The 22,321-nt window shown below is 44.9% G+C and overlaps 1 protein-coding gene across 6 annotated transcripts in view; it reads left to right on the forward strand.

Annotated features, from left to right (window-relative positions):
* The window catches only part of FBXO15 (F-box protein 15), a 229,876-nt gene that overhangs the window by 92,948 nt on the left and 114,607 nt on the right, over positions 1-22,321 (forward strand). For all 6 annotated transcript variants that reach the window (XM_029590885.1, XM_029590886.1, XM_029590883.1 and 3 more), the window contains one exon: positions 16,569-16,698. In XM_029590885.1, coding sequence (XP_029446745.1) covers positions 16,569-16,698 — 130 coding nt within the window. The remainder of the gene's footprint in view (positions 1-16,568; positions 16,699-22,321) is intronic.

Consider the following 22,321-nt stretch of genomic DNA (forward strand, 5'->3'; position numbering starts at 1 on the left):
TGACTTCATCAGAGAAAGAACATAAATGTTCTACAGTGCTTATTAGAGAAGTTTCAGTTCCCTGTACGTACCAGGATCAGTCCAGACGGTGGGTCCTGGCGAGATCCATGGTGTCGGCGAGGCGTCTCCTGTGGCTTCGCAACTGGTCGGCGGATTCTTCTTTCAAGTCCAGCCTGGGCTCCCTTCCGTTCAAGGGCAAGTTCCTCTTTGGTGAGGATCTAGACCAGATCATCAAGTCTCTGGGAGAGAACGCAGTCCACCGCTTGCCCGAGGATCGCCAGCGTAACTTCAGGTCCTTTACTCCCTCCAGGACTTGTCCTGGGCGCAGCGTCGCTACCGTGGTTACCGACAGACGGGGCCCCGGACGCCTTCTTCCAGATCCCAGGCTTGGTCCCGGTCCTTTCGTGGCCGCAGGCCCACCCGGGAGGGGATGAACCAGGGGACCACCTCCGAATCCGCTCAATGATGCTGAGCTCACCAACTCCTCCACCCCAAGGATTGGGGGACGAATTTCACGCTTTTACGAGGAGTGGGTCCACATCACCTCGGATCTGTGGGTCCTAGAATCCTCCGACCAGTTGCGAAGCCACAGGAGACGCCTCGCCGACACCACCGAGACCATGGATCTCGCCAGGACCCACCGTCTGGACTGATCCTTTGTACTACAGGAACGAAAATTAGCAGGTAAGGAATAATTTTCTTTTCACTTCACAACTTGCCAGATGTCCCTTAGTTATTTCTGCAGGTTCCATATTGAGGCTGGCAGCTCACACTCCCTGGGCATCTGCAGGACAATGAACAGGTTCCAATGCCTTTTCCTGCCACATCGGGTTAGGAATGGTGGATGGAGCCAGCAGTTACCCCAATATCCCTGTTCCCCGTGATAAAGGGGAGCAGAGGCTCAGTCACTAGGGGACAAGTTTGAAGCTCAGTGTATGGGATAAATCCCTTTCAGAACACTTGCAAGACCTAGCTCCCAGACATATTGAAGTATGTAGAGGGGGCAAAATACGATCCCAGGACTCAACGATGTTTCATAAGTCTCCCTGGTCAAGTCCAATGGATCAGTTGCTCCACAGATTTTAAAATGTTACTCCATAGGATCTCTTACCAGGTCAAAGCAGTGGGGGTAGGGCAGGCTGTGGTTTTCTTTTCTTTGTCTTACCCAACGTAAGACAAAGAAATTGGAAAGAATAAAATTTGGTCAAAGGAGCACACTACTTTGGCATATGGCTTTGGCGATATGCACCACAAAAAGCATCTTAAAGTAGCCCTAGTGCTCTGTCATCAGTGCCTTGGCGGGAACAGTGGCTTCTGAATCTGTTTGTGGCTACAGGCAGAGAGCGATGTCAGCAGCACCTTCTGAAGTGTTCCCCCACTGCATACTGCAGGAAGCAGCTTAAAGTAGCCCTGGCGTTCTGATGTCATCATCGACTCTGTGGAAACAGCAGCTTCCAAATCCATTTGGGGCTACAGGCAGGGAGCAATGTCAGCAGCACCTTTCGAGTTGACACCCCCCCCCCCCCCTTTAAAGGAGATTTAAACTTCAGTTTCAGAGTTTATGCTTCAAGTGTGTTAAATCACGATTCCCTATGCAGCCGCAATGCCAATAGAACTCAGTGGTGTGCTGCCAGTGGGAGCATTTGTGCTGCAGCAGACAGCAGCTGTCTGCTCTGTCTCCTCCATGGGGAAAGTAAATCAAATGAGAATTCCTACTCCCATAGCAACCTAAAACTTAACTAGGAACTGATCAAAATTGAGATGAAGGCAGCAGTCCAGCAGCAAGAGGGGGGCTTCCCAGTCTTTTGCATCGAGTGTCACATGTATGATTTTTTACCCACCGGTGGGAAGTTGTACATGTGCATGCGATGCAAAGAGCTCCTGGCTCTCAGAGAACGAGTCCGATCTCTGGAGGCTAGAGTGGCAGACCTGGAGGAGCTGAGGCAGACAGAGAGGTATATAGATGAGACCTTCAGGGACATAGTAGTCAAGTCCCAACTTCAGACTGGCAGCCCTGGTGCTGCCTTGGAGGAAGAAGGTCTCATAATGGGAGAGCACCAACCAGGTGTAGCAGGAAAGGATCCTGTAGCAAGGACCTGCTCTCTAGGTGATGCATTGTCCTTTCGCACTGAGGATATCTCCCCAAGGCCTACTGCCCAGGAGGGAAGGGTTAGGTCGGCCGTCATAGTTGGTGATTCGATTATTAGGAATGTAGATAGCTGGGTGGCTGGTGGGCGTGAGGATCGCCTGGTAACATGCCTACCTGGTGCGAAGGTGGCGGACCTCACGCGTCACCTAGATAGGATTTTAGACAGTGCTGGGGAGGAGCCGGCTGTCGTGGTACATGTGGGCACCAACGACATAGGAAAATGTGGGAGGGAGGTTCTGGAAGCCAAATTTAGGCTCTTAGGTAGAAAGATTAAATCCAGAACCTCCAGGGTAGCATTCTCTGAAATGCTCCCTGTTCCACGCACAGGTCACCAGAGGCAGGCAGAGCTCCGGAGTCTCAATGCGTGGATGAGACTATGGTGCAAGGAAGAGGGATTCAGTTTTGTTAGGAACTGGGGAACCTTTTGGGGAAGGGGGAGTCTCTTCTGAAGGGATGGGCTCCACCTTAACCCTTGGTCTGACCCAGTATGGCATTTTCTTATGTTCTTATGTTCTTAATTCAAAAGCTGTGCCAACTATGAGGCTAAGTGTTACGACTCATAAGTGTTACGATCGGATTGCCACTTACCTCACAATCAAAGGGGACGTGATCTTGATGGTTGACGGCTGTCATTTTGAAAACTGCACGTTCTGATCACTGCATCGTAGTCACATTTGTTGGAGGGGGGGGGGGGGAGCCTCTCAAGTTTCAGGATCTACATATTCAGAGACCTACCAGTTTAGACACAGTTTGACTTGCTTCCTCAACTTTTTCACCTAGGTATTTCCTTTACCTATGCTAGATATCTATAGTTGATTGTTAACTGGAAGGAAATCAGATTGCTTTTACAAGCATGGCAGTCCAAGAGAGCACAGATTTAAGTTCAGATTTTGATGTGGAGGTAAGAACATGCCATACTGGGTCAGACCAAGGGTCCATCAAGCCCAGCATCCTGTTTCCAACAGTGGTCAATCCAGGCCATAAGAACCTGGCAAGTACCCAAAAACTAAGTCTATTCCATGTTACTATTGCTAATGGCAGTGGCTATTCTCTAAGTGAACTTAATAGCAGGTAGTGAACTTAATAGCAGGTAATGGACTTCTCCTCCAAGAACTTATCCAATCCTTTTATAAACACAGCTATACTAACTGCACTAACCACATCCTCTGGCAACAAATTCCAGTGTTTAATTGTGCGTTGAGTAAAAAAGAACTTTCTCCGATTAGTTTTAAATGTGCCAAATGCTAACTTCATGGAGTGCCCCCTAGTCTTTCTATTATCAAAAAGAGTAAATAACCGATTCGCATCTACCCGTTCTAGACCTCTCATGATTTTAAACACCTCTATCATATCCCCCCTCAGCCGTCTCTTCTCCAAGCTGAAAAGTCCTAACCTCTTTAGTCTTTCCTCATAGGGGAGCTGTTCCATTCCCCTTATCATTTTGGTAGCCCTTCTCTGTACCTTCTCCATCACAATTATATCTTTATTGAGATGCGGCGGCCAGAATTGTACACACTATTCAAGGTGCGGTCTCACCATGGAGCGATAGAGGCATTATGACCTTTTCCGTTTTATTCACCATTCCCTTTCTAATAATTCCCAACATTCTGTTTGCTTTTTTGACTGCTGCAGCACACTGAACTGACTATTTCAATGTGTTATCCACTATGACGCCTAGATCTTTCTTGGGTTGTAGCACCTAATATGGAACCTAACATTCTGTAACTATAGCATGGGTTATTTTTCCCTATATGCATCACCTTGCACTTTTCCACATTAAATTTCATCTGCCTTTTTGATGCCCAATTTTCCAGTCTTGCAAGGTCTTCCTGCAATTTATCACAATCTGCTTGTGATTTAACTACTCTGAACAATTTTGTATCATCTGCAAACTTGATTATGTCACTCATCGTATTTCTTTCCAGATCATTTATAAATATATTGAAAAGTAAGGGTCCCAATACAGAACCCTGAGGCACTCCACTGCCCACTCCCTTCCACTGAGAAAATTGTCCATTTAATCCTACTCTCTGTTTCCTGTCTTTTAGCCAGTTTGCAATCCACGAAAGGACATCGCCACCTATCCCATGACTTTTTACTTTTCCTAGAAGCCTCTCATGAGGAACTTTGTCAAACGCCTTCTGAAAATCCAAGTATACTATATCTACCCGTTCACCTTTATCCACATGTTTATTAACTCCTTCAAAAAAGTGAAGCAGATTTGTGAGGCAAGACTTGCCCTGGGTAAAGCCATGCCGACTTTGTTCCATTAAACCATGTCTTTCTATATGTTGTGTGATTTTGATGTTTAGAACACTTTCCACTATTTTTCCTGGCACTGAAGTCAGGCAAACCGGTCTGTAGTGTCCCGGATGTTACTTTATACAACACAGATACCAAGCGAGGAAGCCAATGTAGATGTATTGATATTGAGATCAAGAACACATGCAATGCAGAAGTAGCAAGTCCAGATCACTACACAGCTTCAACCAAATCTAAAATAGTCATTACAGGCACTGGAACCTGAGGGAGAAGCTCCAACTGGGTGGCATGGGCTCCCAGATGCTCAGTCAGAAAGCATTAGTGATTTGGCAGTGGACGATCAACCACTCCAAGTATCATACCTACTAGAATATCCAATTTGTTGGCAGATCACCTCAGCAATTCTACTATCCTCATGAATGGGATCTCAGGCAATATACACAGATGAAAATCTTTTCAATTTGTCGGGGTCATCCATCCATCAATCTGTTTGCGATGGAGCACAACCTGAAACTTGCCTAATTTTGCTCAGTTTTTCCCAGTGACCTCAAACTAGTTCATGATGCTCTTTTCGTAGACTGGAGAACAAATCTCGTGTACGCTTTTTCCACCGATTTCTGTGATTGCAAGGATGTTACAGAAGCTCTTTCAGGGCTATGGCTGCATGATTCTCATACCTCCAGTGTGGCCCAGACAAGTCTGAAAGGCGTATCTTCGACAACTTTGTTTGTCGTCCTTCGTGCCTCGAAGCAGATGTGTGTCTATTAACTCAGGAAAACAGGCACTTAGTTCATCAATCTTCCAGCCCACAGCTTCATGGTTTGGATGTTGAGCACTCATTTGCCAACTTTTGTTGCCTCAGTCTATTGAAGGTAATGTACTTTTCAGTCAGAAAACCTTTAACTATGCGTAACTAATCATTCAAATGGAATGAGTATTCTAATAGATGTGCTCAAACAGATTTGACCCCTTTTGTTGTGAGTCATACCATTTCTTGTCCTTTCTTGTTCTATCTGCACCTCTTGTCTGACTCAGGACTCACCACATAGTTGGTGCAAGTTCACCTCAATGCCACAGTGGCTTATCTCATATTTGTAAATGATACAATCTTGACAAATCTCATAGCACTTAAAACCTCCAGTATACAAACCTCTGATGCCCTGGAATTTAAATATAGTCCTTTTGCATCTTATAAAACCGCCATTTGAATCTTTGGAAATGGTGTCAGTAAAGTATCTAACATAGAACATGTTCTTCCTGGTTGCCGTCACTTTGTTGAAAAGAGTTAATGAGTTTTGGACTTGCCCGAAGTGCCTTCCACATTAACCAGTCCATCATATTGACCCTTTTCTTTTCTTGGCTGCATGCCCATGATGGTGAGAAGCATCTTCACACTTTGGACTGAAAATGGGCTTGGGCCTATTATAAAATGATTCTGCTGCATCAACAAGCCTTTCAGCTTTTGGTCTCCTATAACCTGCACAGGCTGGGTACAGCAGTCTCCAAACACACTTTATCAATTGGATAGCAGCATGCATTCAACACTTCAGCTAGACTTGATCTGGCCAGTCCAATTAAAGCTCATCAAGTGAGCTATAGCTTCTTCCATTGCCCATTTGCGAGAGTTTCCTTTAGAGGACATCTGCAAAGTTGTCACATGGTCGTGTTTGCACACATATACATCATTACTTTACGGACAATCTTTGAAGAGCTGAAAGTAGCTTTGGGCAGGCAATGTTGTATAATTTAGTTTCACAGTAACCTACTAAAGTGGAGTCCAGGTTGCCTTTTAAGTAACACTCTGCTGTATCCCCAGCTTGGGACTCCCCACATGTAATGGCTAATTCTGCTTGCTTATTGATGGAAAAAACAAGTTTGCTTACTTATAAATGGTATTTTCTGTAGATGGAAGTATGAATTAGCCATGAAATGCCTGCTGTCCTCCCTGGAGAGTTGACTACATAGCTAGTTTAGCTCTGAAACAGACTGAGGAAGCTCACAAGGCAACACCTGCACAGAATTCCCACACATGCTTAGTAGAGCTCAAAGTTCCAGTAGTTGGGAGACTATCTACAGAAAACACTTTTTACAGTAAGCAAACTTGCTTTCTCTTAAGCATTGTCCTTTATATACCTTAATGTGTTTCTTTTGACAGGTATTGTTAGTACCAGTAGCATTCTGCTATTTCTAATTTTACATCGAGCCTAAATTTCTACAAGCTATTTTTTGGCTTTGATTCATTTCTGACCTCACAACTCTGAGATCCCTAGATGTTGCTAAACTAGTTTTCTCACATTACTAATAAATGCCCATAATTCTTACCCAGTAATCCTCTCCTGTTTTTGTCTTATCAGAGATGAGCAAGATATTCATTACCATGGTTGTTAATGCCTCCTTTATTTTGCTGCATTTAATAGAATTACAGTGCTGCTATAATCCTTTTTTTTTTTGAGTGCTTTGAAGGAGGAGGATGCCAAGAAACTGATAAATCTTAAACCTGGTTCAAAAGCTAACATAATCCACCATGAAAATACTGTGTTCTGGCACAGCATGGAGTGCAGGCAGTGAACTATTTTATACCCCCTCACTTGGAACATCTTGTTACTTTTTTTTTCAAGAGGACTGTTAATGATAGGTGCATAATCCTATTATGATATTGCTGTTAGAAGGGGCAAGGATTGTGGGCAACCTTTTTCAGAGGGGCAGCAAGTATGTGGCAGGAGGAACAATTGAAAGCAGCAGCAAGAAGGATGTAAAATTTGAGGGTGGCTTGGAATCTGGTGTATTAATTACTAAGATATATTAGCATGGGTGTCATTGAAAAACCTGATCAATCAGCAAGAGCCTTACTTTATCATAGCAATACTAATGTATGTGGAGGCCTGCATAACTCAATATTGGGCCATTTACATGTCTGGTCACATAGGTGCCTGGTCTAAGATACTTGAGGAGGTTAATGTTTTCCAAAGCCCAGGCTGACCAGCAGGAGCAGTAACACATGGCTGAAAGGAAGCTGTCTGCCCCAGATAGTATGACCAGAAGAAGAGGGTAACCTGAGTTGGGCTGCACAGTGACAAGTGATGGGCTGCCTAGGGCTGTGTGGACAGGAAAATTAGAGAAATCTTCCTCTGGCACATCACATAAGGGAGTAGGTAGTTTGCTTCAAGTCCCAGCAACCTGAGAAAGGAGGATGTGTGCTGCAGCCGGACGTTGCCGTCTTCCTCAGGCTGGGTGGCCTGAAGGAGGAGGTGGTGGCAGACTGCCTTGGGGCATGGCATCCTAAAAAAAAAAAGCATCTCAATAGGTGGCAGGGTCATTGGGAAGGAAGCATGCTGGGATTGAAGGTGACAGGGAGAGAGTGCTGAAATGGGTGAGAGGAGGCAAGGAGAAAAAGAGGGTAGTGCTGGGGCTAGGAAGGAATGGAGAAGCGGGCGGGGGGAGAATGCTGGGGTTGGGTGTGGGAAGTCCAGTAGGTCAGGCCTGGAGGGAAGGGTGAGGAAACGTTCACATACTCTTGCCCATCAATCCCCTTAGCTAATTTCAGGGTGAGCAGAACTCAAAGATTCCCAGATATGGACATTAGACTCGCAGAGTGGTCAGTGGAATTCTGAGCATGTGCTATGCTGTCATTTTCTGCAGCCACCTTCCTTCTACAAGCATGTTTCCTGTTTCAAAGAGAAAGCATATAGTTAAAAAGAAGAGGGAACAAAAGGACCAGCAACACTGTACATATATGGCATCTAACTGTACCTCTTTCTATATTGGAAGGTGAGAGAGGAGAGAAGATGGAGGCAGAGGATAGTGATGGAAAAATTGAGGGGAACATTGGGGAAGGAGCACAAGGTGAAGGAGAAGAGAGCTTGGGAGTGAGATGGGGAAAAAAGATAGGAAGGAGAAGCAAAGATGGAGAGGAGTTTGGGAAGGAGGTAGAGGAGAGCAAAGGAGGATGGAGAGGAAGGGTGGAGCTGAGGGAAGAGATTGGGGAAGGTGAAAGATGAGAAGGGAGAATGTGAGGAGAAAGTGCTAGAGGAAAGAACGAGGGTGGAGAGTAGACATGGGAGAGGGGGAGGGTGTGAAGAGGCAGGAGAGAGATGAAGAAAAGAGGTGAGGAATATGTGATAGAAGAACAGTATTTGAGAAACTGGGAACAGCATAAGTGGGATGAGAGGAGTAAGGTATAGGCATAAGAGAGAAGGAGAGGAGAATGGAAGAATGTATTAAATTATGATGCACATTTCCTTGGGAACAAATTACTGTGGTAATGTTGAAATAAATGTTAATGTTAATATTGAAATAAATATTGAAATAAAAAGGAACAAGAAGAGATGGCAGCAGGGTGGAAGAATCTAGAGGAAAGGCTCAGAATAAACAAAAGAAACTTAGAAATCAAAGAGGAGAGGAAATGTTGAAAAGGGAAGGGATAGAGAAGCAAAAATTTAAAAAAAGGATTAAGGAAGAAGTAAAGGAATACAATAAGGAGAACAGAGCAAGAAGTACAAAGGTTTGAAAACCCTAAACTCCTGGTTTTCAAACCAGGAGTTTAGGGTTAATAAGGAGTGTATGGGATGAGGAGTATTTTGTTTGGTCTTCTACTCCATTGTGTAGTGACTTTTTTTTTATTTGATTCAGAAATTCTGTTTTAAATGTATCATATGGTAAATTGGAGTGTTTTTATTATAACAAAGATGTAAAGCTCAAGCAACTGATGCTGGAGAAAATGAGTCTATAAGTTGAGACCCCCCCCCACCCCTTCACTCCTCAGCTTCAGTCTCCCCAAGCAAGTGAGTCACCAACCGCTTATATAGGTCACTATAATGGGTGTCTGTGTTTGCAGTTTAGGCTGCCATCTTTAAAGGGACCACAAGGTTTTGTAAGAATCCACTTACCTCTCAGGTTGATTTTGAAAACATTGTTCGTGCAAAAATGGCCATGTGTGTATGTGGGCCGCATGTGAGTAATGCGGATAAATTGAGCGCGTATGTACCTTGCCCACATAAAGAATAAGGGGTGGTGAATGGATGGGGCATGTGCGTTCTGGAACGGATCGAAAACCGCAACGTTCACATGCTAAATATCTGTGTAACTTTACTGTTGCTCCTGATGAGGAATAAGTCTATAGATCTCGAGTTTTAGGGCTTAAGGAATAGAGTGAGGGGTCCAGGTCAACTGGGGAGGTGTGAAGGATGAAGGAGAGGTCTGAATGACCTTGCTATTAACCTGGACTAATTGTAAAACTTGGACTGTGCCTCATGTGAGTATGTTTTGAAATTTGTTGACATACGCATGTAAAATCTGACAAGGTTCTATGGAAGACACACATGCGCTAGCTGTGCTCGAGAAACCTCTTAAAATTAGGAGCATGCATATGCGTGATTTGGGCATTTTAAAATTTACTCGCTTAAGTGCATGCACAATTAAAACTCTAGCATATACTTGCTCATTCACCGATTTGTGGAAATAAGGATGCATGCGTGCTTGTTTTAAAATCAACCTCTTTGTCTACCGGGGATTTTGCACATGGGAATGGAGGGATTATTACAAGGCTTGTGGCTTCTTTAAATAGCTGCCTTAGCAGCACCACTGGGCATCTTTGCTCCTGGGCTGAGTGGGAGTTAGCTATACCTCTTGAGGTATATCTGATTCCATAAGTACTGCAGCTCACAAAGAGTTTTTGCAATCTACACAATTCATTGCCATGCTAGTGAGCTGATTTGCATGCATTGACTTATGATCTAGCTCAGTAGCATGGTTGTGTTGTGTTTGTGATTTAGGGTTGAAGAGAAAATGGAAATTTGTAATAATTGCAAATTCTGTTTATTTCCATTTAGCTCATGATTAATGTGATTCTCCTAGGATAAGCAGGATGGTAGTCTTTACACATGGGTCACATCATCAGATGGATCCCGGCATGGAAAACGTTTGTCAAAGTTTCTTGAAACTTTGACAGACACACTAGCATGCCACCATCCACACATCCGCGCGGGGTCCTTCTTCAGTCTCTCTCTTTCCATGACACTGAAGCCTTGTGACTGTGGAGCTGGTGCTCCTTTTTGTGTGGAAAACCTTCTTTCTGCTCTTTCCATGTCCCATTGGGACCCTCTGCACTTTTTGTGATCTTTCTCAGGCACCGTGGTAAAAATTTTTTTACCAGTCGCCGGTTTAGAGCTAGGTGTGGGGGACCATCCATTGTTTGTTTCTTCTTGTTCCATGTCTAGATCCTCGCCATCTCCCTCTGCTCCAGGGAAAGACTGGGCCAAGCATCAAGGGAAATAAAGGAAACATCACTTATATATCTTTGTCATCGCATATGTTGGACCACAGGAGGGCACTGGCACTGTCTGTGCTGCCCCCCAAGCAGTCCCAGATCAAGGAAGCCTTGCCTTCTGGGCAACTCAAAGCACCACAGCTATCCCCACCGAGATTGGCTAGATTGATGGTGGGCATAGATTCCCCCCCCCCCCCCCCCATAGTTCCAGGGCTGATCTGATTTTACCGCCGCCTCCTCAGGCTGTCCTATCCATGTTAGCATTTGAGGAGGATTTGGAGAGATGTGTGTTGCTGGCGGCTGGGCCCTGCAGGGCATCGAGACACCAATGCCACCGGACCAGACTCCATCGGTGCTTGTGCCTTTGCTAGAACAGCTGGACCTGCTGCTCGGCATCTTGCTGACTCAGCCTGCCCCGATGCCTAGAAGTCCCATCGACAACGAAAGGGGCATTGATGCAGCCACCACCAGTAACTATCCCGGTGAGTGACTCCTCTGATAAGGATGGTTCTTTGGGGTTGATGGTGCCTCTACTGCGCAAGGTACCCTGATTGGCACTAGCCCTCCCGGAGTCTTTGGGATCCATGCCATCAGAGCTACCGATTCCCTCTGTGCTACCAGTGCCTGCGGGTCCTTCGATGCCAGTACACCCTCTGGTTCCAGTGGTGCATTCAGGGTCCACACTGTTTTCGTTGCTTCCGAGGATGTCGGGACCTAGGCATAAAAGCCCGCTGGGGGCTCTGCCTTAGGTGTCCCCTGGCACCCAGAGTGAGGAGGATGCCCCCTATGATCCTTGGGAGGGCAAGCCGTCACTGTCCTTGACGAAGGACTCAGAGGTCTTGCCTTCCGAGCCATCTCCTCCGAGGAAAGGCAAAAGTCCCCACCCGAGGACTTAACTTTTGCCAGATTTGTGAGGACCATGGCAGAATCTGTGCCTTTTCAGCTCCTCACTGAACAGGACCCCAGACACAAGATGCTAGAAGTCCTGCAGTTTGTGGTTGCTCCAAGAGATGGTTGCTGTACCAGCACATGATAGCTTTAAAGATTTGGTTGTCCATCTCTGAGAACATCCCATTTCCATTCCACCGGTGATCAGAAAGACTGATGCTGTCCATCTAGTTCAACCCACCACAAGATTTGAACACAGTCAGCTTCCACACAGTCGGTAGTGGTGAAATCCACCTTAAAGAAAACAAAGAAGTTGCACACTCATGCTTTTTCTCCTCGAAGCCGAGAACACAGGGCCCTGGATTCTCTGGGAAGGAGGGTCTTCCAGGGTTCCATGTTGTCAGCCCGGATGGCTTGCTATCAGCTGTATTTGAGCCAATACTCCAGAGACCTCTGGAAGCAAGTCCAAGATCTGGTGGAGCGCCTCCCACAACAGTTTCTGGAGGATTTCCTGAAGGTGATTCAACAAGGCCTGGAATGTGACAAACACGAAGTCCGGTTGGCTTGTGACATGTTTGAAACAGCAGCAAGAGTGGCAGCGGCTGGCATTGGGGCTCGATACATGGCCTGGCCTCAGGTTTTGGATCTCCAACTTGAAGTACAGGAACCGCCTGGTGGATTTGCCCAGTACAAGTGAGAATTTCTTTGGTGATAAGATCAGAAGCGGTAGTGCGACTGAAGGATGACCATGAGACCCTTCAGCAGTTATCGGCCAGCACTTTGGACCCTCAATCCTCGGGTAAAAAGCCATCCCGACAAACTTTCAGCCACCTTTTTTACAGACCATGGAAGTATTATCCGCTGACATTTAGAGCAAGACCCCAGAGGCCCCCAACTAGGCCAAGAGCGGGGCAGCCATGCATCCCTTGGCCACCCACTGCCCCGCAGCAGAGCCCCACCATGGGATTTTGGCTGGTGGCAAGGGAGTTTAAGCCAGCAATCTGTACCCCTGGGGAATGACCCTCCGGTGGGAGGGCATCTACAACTCTTTGCCAACCGGTGGCCATCACTCACTTTGGACCAGTGGGTCCTCTCCATTGTTCGGTGGGGATACAGACTGAACTTCCAACGGACCCCTCTGCAATCTTTCCCGGGTCCCCCATGGAGGTTTGCGTCGGATCAGCAAATTCTTCAGCTAGAGCTCTCCGCCCTCTTAATGGCTCGAGCCGTCAAACCTGTTCCACCAAATAAGGAAGGTGACAGCTTCTACTCCAGGTATTTCCTGATTCCCAAGAAAACCAGAGGCCTTCACCCAATCTTAGACCTAAGGGCATTGAACCAATTTCTTGTAAGAGAAAAATTCAAGATGGTCTTGTTGTGGGCTCTAATTCCTCTCCTCAGGACTGGGGTGAGGACTGGCTTTGCTCCCTCGATCTCAGACGCCTATGCTCATATTGCGATCTCCCCCTGCCATTTTAAAATACCTTCATTTCTGATAGGGAAAGAGCACTATCAGTATCGGGTGCTTCCTTTCGGTCTCACCTCTGCACCCCGCTTCTTCACAAAATGCTTGGCGGTAGTGGGAACTTATCTAAAGAGATATAGGGTACATGTCTTCCCCTACCTGGACGATTGGCTTATCAAGAGCGACTCCAGGCAGGGAGCGGTGTATTCTCTCCGCTCCACCATTCGGGTCCTGGAGAGCTTGGGATTTCTGATCAACTATCCGAAATCCCAGCTTCTCCCATTACTACAGTTGGACTTTATCGGAGCCAGGTTCGACACAGTCCAGACAAAGGCATTTCTGCCACGGGACTGAGCATTGAACCTCATGACCCTGGTGGGATCGATCTCTCGCAGCCGTCACGTCTCTGCGCACCAGATCTTGAGTCTTTTGGGGCATAAGGTGGTGATGGTGTATTTCACACCTTTTGCTCGCCTGCATATGCACAGTGGACATTGCACTCTGTGGTGCCAAGCCACCCAGGACCCTCAAGCTCACATCTTGGTCACCGCTCCACTTCGGCAGTCCCTCGTGTGGTGGGAAACCCTGTTCAACCTAGAGGTGGGAATGCCGTTCCAGGTCTCTCCACCTCATGTTGTTGTCACCATGGATGCGTTTCACATGGGTTGAGGGTCCATGTTGCAGACTTCAGCACCCGGAGCAACAGCCCCAGCTCAGTTTCCTGGAGCTCCGGGTGAACCGGTATGCCCTATGGACATTTTGGGATCGCTTGGCCAACAAGGTTTAGGTCCAAACTCACAATCAGGTGGCAATGTGGTACCTGAACAAGCAGGGGGGAACGGGTTTGTTCCTCCTCTGTCAAGAGGTGGTACAGATCTGGTCCTGGACTCTCTCGCAGTGCATTCTCCTCTGGGCCGTATACCTCCCAGGAGCAGAAAATATGGTGGACGCATTGAGTCGGACCTTCCGCCCCGACGTCCCTAAAGCAAGAGGTGGCGAACTGGAACTTTCGTCTTTGGGGAATCCCAGACATTAGATCTGTTAGCTTTCATGGACAACAAGAAAGTGGATCACTTCTGCTTCCTGGCCAGGACAGCCAGTTGGCCAGCTTCAGATGCCTTCATGTATCATTGGGGCACCGGCCTCCTGTATGTATATCCTCTGATCTCACTAGTCTCTAAGACGCTCCTGAAACTTCAACAGGACCGAGACTCCATGATCCTGAATGTGCCGTATTGGCCATGACAAATCTGGTTCCCGCTTCTGCAGGTTCTATCCTCCTAACCTTCTATCCGGCTGGGAACTGCTCCGGACCTGATCAGGGCAGGCTATGCCATCCCAATCTCCAAGTCTTGTCCCTCACAGCGTGGATGTTGATCAAGTGACCCTGCAGGCTCCAGGCCTTTTGGACAGCGTGGTGGAGTCCAGGAATCCTTCTACTAGGAAATTCCTCCACAAGGGAAATTTTACCCTCTCAAGTGGAAGAGGTTCTCGGTTTGGTGTGAGGGAAATAGTTTGGACCTTTCTCCTTCTGGATTATCTCTTGTACCTATCCGAGGCTGGCTTAAAAACCACCTCTGTGAGAGTCCACCTCAGTGCAATCTGAGCATATCATCAGGGGGTGGTTGGCCCGTCCATCTCATCCCATCCTCTCGTGGGGCATTTCATGTGCGGTTTACTCCAGCTCAAGCCCCCCATACAGCCCTCAGCAGTATACCAGGACCTCAGCATGGTGCTGACCCATCTCATGAGGGCACCATTTGAACCCCTGAGATCTTGTGACCTTAAGTACCTAACCTGGAACGGTCGTCTTCCTAGTGGCAGTCACCTCGGCACGCAGGGTCAGTGAACTTCAGGTTTTGGTAAAATACCCACCTTATACAAATTTTTTGATAAGGTGGTTTTGTATACGCATCCATAGTGCCTACCGAAGGTGGTCACGGAATTCCATCTCAATCAATATTATCCTGCTCGCCTTTTTTTCCCAGACCACACTGTTACCAAGGTGAGCGTGTCCTGCACACTCTGGATTGTAAAAGGTCCCTGGCCTTTTAACTGGACCGGATGGCGACTCATCGCGAGTCCACGCAACTTTTTGTCTCCTTTGAAGAGAACATATTGAGAGTCGCAGTGTCCAAACAGACCCTATCCAACTGGCCAGCAGACTGTATTTCATTCTGCTATGCACCGGCGGGATTACAATTTAAGGGCCATGTCAAGGCTCATTCTGTACGAGCCATGTCAGCTTCAGTGGCTCACTTGTGTGCGGTACCCGTACACGAGATCTGTTGAGCAGCGACCTGGAGTTCCCTCCATACCTTCACTTCTCATTACTGTTTGGACAAAGATGGGTGACATGACAGTAATTTTGGTCCGTCGGTCCTCCATAATCTGTTTCAGCCGTAGACCCAACTCTTCCTATCTAGGGACTGTTGTTCTGGTTCAGGCTGTCTCCCGGTGTTATAGCAGCACTGGTTGTTCACATTGGCACCGGTTATGTGCTGGTTTTCTTAGGTTTGGAGCAGCCTGTAGATATGTATTCACCCATGTGTGAGGAATACATCCTGCTTGTCCTAGGAGAAAGAGTTGCTTACCTGTATCAGGTGTTCTCCTAGGACACCGCCTGCCAGCCCACGGAGTTGGGTTCTTTTGTTTTATTGTTTGCAAATTCTATGTTATAAGACTGAAGAGGGACCCTACGGTGGATGGTGGCATGTGGGGCATTCTCAGTGTGTCTGTCAAAGTTTCTAGAAACTTTGACAAAACTTTTCCATGCTGGGCTCCATCTGATGTCACAGATATGTGAGGACCAACATCTTTCTGTTCTAGAACACCTGTTACAGATAAGCAACTCTGCTTTTACAAAACAGTAAACACTATTAACCACATGCAAATCCATTACTGCTGCTTAATATGTAGACCCCTTAGAGTAGTACCTTAATTTTCCTACAGCACTGTCTGCATGCCAAATCCAGCATAAAACTATCCTAATATAGCCAGAGCTACATCATAGGGATGTGATCAGACAATGTAAGGAAGCAGAAATATCATTTAAATATTTTGAGGAACTCAGATTATACTTTCACTCTAAAATAATTGGTTTGGCAGATTGAATTTCACCTGTAAAGAAGTCATAGTGAGAATCAAATATTAAAACAAACATCCAGATTGTAGCATTTTAAACCCAAGCAGAGAATCTGCTCTAATTGTGATTAATCTGCAAAAGTGAAGAAATGTAGCATTAGACAGCTAGGATTCTTTGACCTTTGGAGTAGATGACTGGATAGGCAGGCTTGAATGAGTTTTCCCCACACACTTGCCACCTCTGTTCATAAATTTTGGTGGAAGCAATTGGTAATTCTCAGTCTTGGAAGCGGTGAGACATCTGTCAGTCTGTTGAATGATGACTGGCATTTGCCTTTATCCTTCACAGATTCTGTTATAATTAGCTGCATGCTGTTGGTGTCAGGGGAGAAGTGGCTGAAGGTTTGTGCTAACACAAATTCTCCTCTTTCTTTTTGTTTACTATTGCTTCCAAGACCTTGGCGGCGCTCTCTGATTGCAGAGTATGACCTGACGAACCTAACAAGAAACAGTACAATGATTGGCTGTGACAAGTTAGTCAAACTCTTCTGTCTGAATCCGGGACTTTTGCTGGGACTCTGGAGGGTAATCCTGCCTCTTATCAATACTGTTCAATTCTATTTCCTAATACTTATGATCTCCCTTATCTAGATACCTTCTAGCTAATGTGTCTTAGAACTCAGGCTTGACATAAAATAGATGTGAAGTGTCTTTTTTTTAACCTATATTCTTACTAGCTAGTATAATTTCAGCATTTTACAGGGTGAGTAGCCGTCTTGATAATTCAGACAATGCTGCTTGAACAAGCTATGCTTTTGGACATGACCATAGAAGCAGTCCTGCACTTTCCCCCTAATGTCTGTGTATTAGTACCTAGGACTATAAAAGTCAGGGCCCTGCCTTTTTCCTCCACCATTGAACTGGAGAGCAATGTTGCGTCAATCATGAAAGCTAATTGGTTAAAAGTAGTAATCCCTATGCCTTCTGTTAAGGGTAGTAGCTGCCGTTCCATGCAGGTTACCCCCATGCGCCCTTTCCTTCATTTCCACGTCTAGCCTTTAGGTTCCACAGTGTTTATCCCATGCCTTTTTGAATTTGTTTGTTTTCATCTTGACCACCTCTGAAGGACATGCCAGGCATCCACAACCCTGGAGTTTCATTTCATGACCTCTAAGAGGGACGATTCAGAACCAACATCATGAAATATTTCTTCACGGAGAGGGTGGTGGATGCCTAGAATTCACTATCTGTTCCAGAAGGGCAGACAAAAACAGTAAACAAATTGAAAAAGGCATGGGAAACACTGTGGATCCCTAAAGGCTAGAGGTGGAAATGAAAAAAGGGTGCATGGGGGTAACCTGCATGGAGCGAAAGCCAGGCATCCACAACCCTGGAAACCCCTAAAAGCCCAACTCTGCCTTCTGTGCAAAATCAACACATTTCCCCCTGTACTGTATAAAATAAAAACATTAAAAAAAAATGCACATTTCCAAAACTGACAAAAGAATTAGCTGGAAAAACTCCTTGGAGAACATAGCATCACTTTTATGTATTGCCTTTTTCATTTGAAGGAGACCCTAGATGGTTTACAAGATCATAGTACTGAAACTGTGTTAGTTTCTGTTTGACTCCCTTCTTCGCCATCTGGATAAGAGGTCTTTGTTGGTTTTTTTTTTGTTTGTTTTTTTTAAGATATTTCCTTTGCCTTCGCTATGGTTAATCATATGTTACTCTTATACGGACTTGCTGCTATTGGAATAGGTTTCATTTTAAATTGTATTACAAAAAAAAAAAAAAAATTGGTTTTATGATTTTTTTTTAACCTGCTGTAAGAAGCAGCTTTTTATTGATGACCGTTCTTGTCAGTTGGTAACTGCCAGAGTCCCACCAGGGTCAGCATTCTCTTCTCTATTTAATATTTATATGCTAAATTTGTGTGGGGTTTTTTTTTAAGTGGGAGGTGGATTTTAACATGTACGCTGACATCCAGATCATCTGTAATGTAAATATATGTAATATATGTAATATATTCTACTCAAATCCAATAAATATACTCTAAACTGGCTCAATACCCCAAGTTTTATAAACTAAAACAATGTGTATAATGCTACTCCTTGGGGAAACTGCAAACTAGCAGATTATGTCTTGTCTTTCACTCACAAACTGCTTTTTGAGAAAAAAAGACAAAACCAACCAGAAGTGGTATCAGAAATTTTGCGGTGCTTCCAATCTCATGGGCTCTTGCCCTTACAGGGCTACAACCCCTCTCCTGTATAAGCACTAATAGATCACGTCACTTACCAACTTACTGGTGGCTTGTCTATTATAAAACTTTTTTTGTTTTTAATTCTTTAAAGTGCAAAAAACCGCATCCCTTAAATTACCCGTATTTTTATTAGAGGTTTCACTCTTCACCCTTCTACTAAACTCGAATTATACTTATCTCTTAAGCTGCGAATTACTCGCATGAATCATGGCTGATTCGCCTGAATCACTCGCCCGACATTGCCAATGTTTCGGCGCGCTCCCCGCGCCTGCTTCAGGGGCTTTCAATCGTGCTCAACTGCTTCTAAAAAAGAACATGAATATAAAAATTCTTTGCCTTAATCAATTCTTTTATCGCGACTAATGCTACGGAACTTACGATTCAGCTGGACTTAAAATTTTCCCATTCAGATATGGCGTACAAACGCTGGCTTGCCGCCTTTACCGGATATCAGCTGTTTTATACACAGGACATGGACCGTAGTCCAACCAATCAGCTACAAATAAACTGTCCAATCTACTTCTTTATTGAGGCCGGCGGGAGCAACAGTATCCAACTTGAAAATCCATCGCTGTTCTCGTTGTAACAAACAGTGGTTTAAATCTCCTCCCCGCTCGTCCGGCTCAACGCTATCCAAAACTGTACAAAATAGACTGTCAAAACTATGAGATTTCTCAACACAGTGCTGCACTAACGGTGCTTCCAATCTGCCCCGTTTCATTGCGCTCTTGTGCTCTATTAGACGTGTTTTCAATTGTCTTGTGGTTTTACCTACGTATATGAGCCCGCATGGGCACCATATAGCGTAAACTACATTTCTCGAAACACATGATGTTCTTCTTATAGGTTTAAATTTTCTTAATTTTTCTAGAGGAACATCAATATTAGTATGAGCTAATGGGCACAATGCACAGGACCCACATGGAAAGTGTCCTGTTTCTTCTCCTAATCTTCCTTTTTGGACCTTAAAATGCGAACTGACCACCTGGTCTTTTATATTAGAACCTCTTTTGAATGCTATAAGGGGCTGTGCTTCAAAAACTGTATGCACTTGTAGAACATTCCAATGACGTCTAATACTACGTACTACCTCATTCACTCCCAAAGAGTAAGGCAGTACGCACGTTAACCGGCTGGTGGATGGTTTTTCTCTTTTTGATTGTAATAAATGCTCTCTATGATTCCATCTTGCTCTTTTACAGGCTCTTCGTACCACAGTTAACGGGTAACCCCTGTTTACAAATCTTTGACTCATCTCTTGTGCTCTTATTTTATATTCCTGCACTGTTGAACATAACTTTCTAAGTCTCAAAAATTGACCAAAAGGAATACTGTTCCGCAAATTTAAAGGATGACAACTGGAATATTCTAATATTGTGTTTCGATCGGTCGGCTTTTGAAAGATGGAAAAAAAGAAATTTTTTTCTTTTAAGGAAATCTTTATGTCCAAAAAGGAAACAGAGGATTTATCAAGATTATATGTAAACTGTAGGGCTTGCTCACAAGAATTTAACCAAACAATAAATTCTTTAAAAAGGAGCTCAGTTCCTTTCCACACTATGAAAATGTCGTCGATGAAACGGCGCCACACCAAGATGTTATCTTTGTAAGGAGAATTTTCTATACAACGTGACTCAAATTGTCCTACATACAGACTCGCGAAGCTGGGGGCCATAGTGGCCCCCATCGCTGTTCCTCCCACCTGTTGATAATTATTTTCAAAGAGAAAAAAATTTTTTTTCAAAGCCAAACTGGCTAATTCTATGATAAAAGAGACAGGTGGTCGTGTAAATGATGTCTGTGTTGTTAATCGCGTTTGAAGTACCTCCAATGCTGCTTCTTGGGGTATGTTCGTGTACAGAGACACGATGTCTATTGTTGCTAACAATACCTCTTCTGAAGGAACACGAAAGGTTTCCAAAAACTGTATTAGTTCACCTGAGTCACGTACATAGGACGGTAGTGTAGGTACCAGCGGTCGCAAGAAAGTATCTACATACTGGGAGAGTGGTTCTAAAAGTGAACCCCGGGAGGAAATAATTGGACGCCCTGGCGGACTTTCCAACCTTTTATGGATTTTTGGAAGATGATAGAAAGTTGGTACCCTAGGGTGCTCAACTTTCAAAAAACGAAACTCCTTTTTTGTTATCCAGCCTTGCAAAAAGGCTTCCTCCAATACATTATCAATATATGCTTTTAATTGATTAGTGGGATCCTCTTCCAATCTTTTGTAGAACTTATCTGCTAACTGTCTTAAAGCTTCTTCTTTATAAGAATCCCGGTCCATCACTACCACCGCTCCTCCTTTGTCAGCGCTTTTAACTACTAAAGATGAATCTTGTTTTATTTCTTGAAGTGCCCTGTGCTCTTGAGTTGTTAAATTCCACAGACCCTTGTTAACTGGTCTATGAAACTTATCTATATCATTTTGCACTAACCTCGCAAAAGTATGTATAATCGGGTCTATGTTACCAGGCGGGCACCATGTCGACTTCGGAAAGACTACCGATTCATCAATTACATTTCCTCGTGGCTGTTTATCAAAAAACAGTCTTAATCGTAAGTTTCTCAAAAATCTTTGGAAAAATTTATTTATTTCGAAATGGTCAAATTGAACCGTGGGTACGTAAGTTAAGCCTTTTTCCAACACCTTAATTTGGTTACAAGTGAGAGAGCGAGAAGAGAGATTTATCACTGTGGAGTCGCTGATCTTCCTTTCCCCTGCGACCGTGTCCACCTTTTTTGTTGTCTTTGACCTATTGGTGGGTCCTGAGTATTCGGATGGAATCTGACCTTGCGATCTTGTTTTGGGTCTGTAAGGAGTAGCATTATACACATTGTTTTAATATATGTAATATATTACATATATTACATATATTATAATATATTACATATATTACATATATTACATATAATATATGTAATATGTAAATGTAAATATTGCTCTGTTCTTTTCTCTCCCCCCTTCCAGTTCCAAGTTAATTTTTCCCTGTTTTATTGTAACTTTCTCACATCCTTTTTCTGATTCCCTGTATTTAAAGTTCAAGGTTTTTATTGAGAATATTGTTTACCACGCTACGTTATGTTTTTCACACTTTGTTAATTGTAAACCGGGTTGATGTGATGCCTGTCATGAAACTCGGTATAACAAAAACAATAAATAAATAAATAAATAAAATCTGTCCCATTCCAAAAAATGTCCTCAGTTTTGAGATTGTCTGGAGGAAGTTTATTTTCAAGTAGATAAGCAGCATGAATTAGCCATGCTGTATGGGTACATCCTCTGTGCCACTAGGTGGTGGAGCTCTCAAAGTCTATTACAGACTTTTAGCTAGGTACTCCCTCCCTGCTATATCCTGGCAGGATCACCTCAAGTACCACAGTCTGATTTTTTTTTTTCCCGCGCAACAGAGTGCGTGGAGCTCTCTACTCTCCTCTCTTTAACTTAAAAATAAATAAATAAATACAGAGAAATAGAACTTATTATTTAGATTTGTACTTTAAAAAAAAATTATTCTTCAGGGTGAGATCCTCTTCAGCATCTCGGCACACCCCCTCCCCCTCTTAGATGATTTCTACCTCTAATGATCTCCTTGGTTGACCCCCTGTGTTACCGCTTCCCATGCCGGCGGGGCTGTCCTCCGGGGTCGGCGGGGTTCTGCTTCTGTCCCCGTTGTTCCCGTGGCGCCGGCGGCGCAACTTCCTCCTGCACGGCCCCGACGTTCCCCGAGGACTTCCGTGCTCAGGACCGCCGCCGCGGGCAAATCTCGCGCTAAAGCGCGCCGTGGACACGCCCCCTGACGTCAGACGCCGACCAGCCGCGGTTTGCGCGGGAAAGGATTGACATTTAAACGGAGCTTCCTGCTGAGCTCCTCGCTTCGGCCACAGTGCGCTTGGTGAGTGTTTTGTTTGCTTCCCTGCCTGTCGCTCAGCTCTAGACCC

Source organism: Rhinatrema bivittatum, chromosome 2 (genome assembly GCF_901001135.1).
Source record: "Rhinatrema bivittatum chromosome 2, aRhiBiv1.1, whole genome shotgun sequence".
Classification (NCBI taxonomy): domain Eukaryota; kingdom Metazoa; phylum Chordata; class Amphibia; order Gymnophiona; family Rhinatrematidae; genus Rhinatrema; species Rhinatrema bivittatum.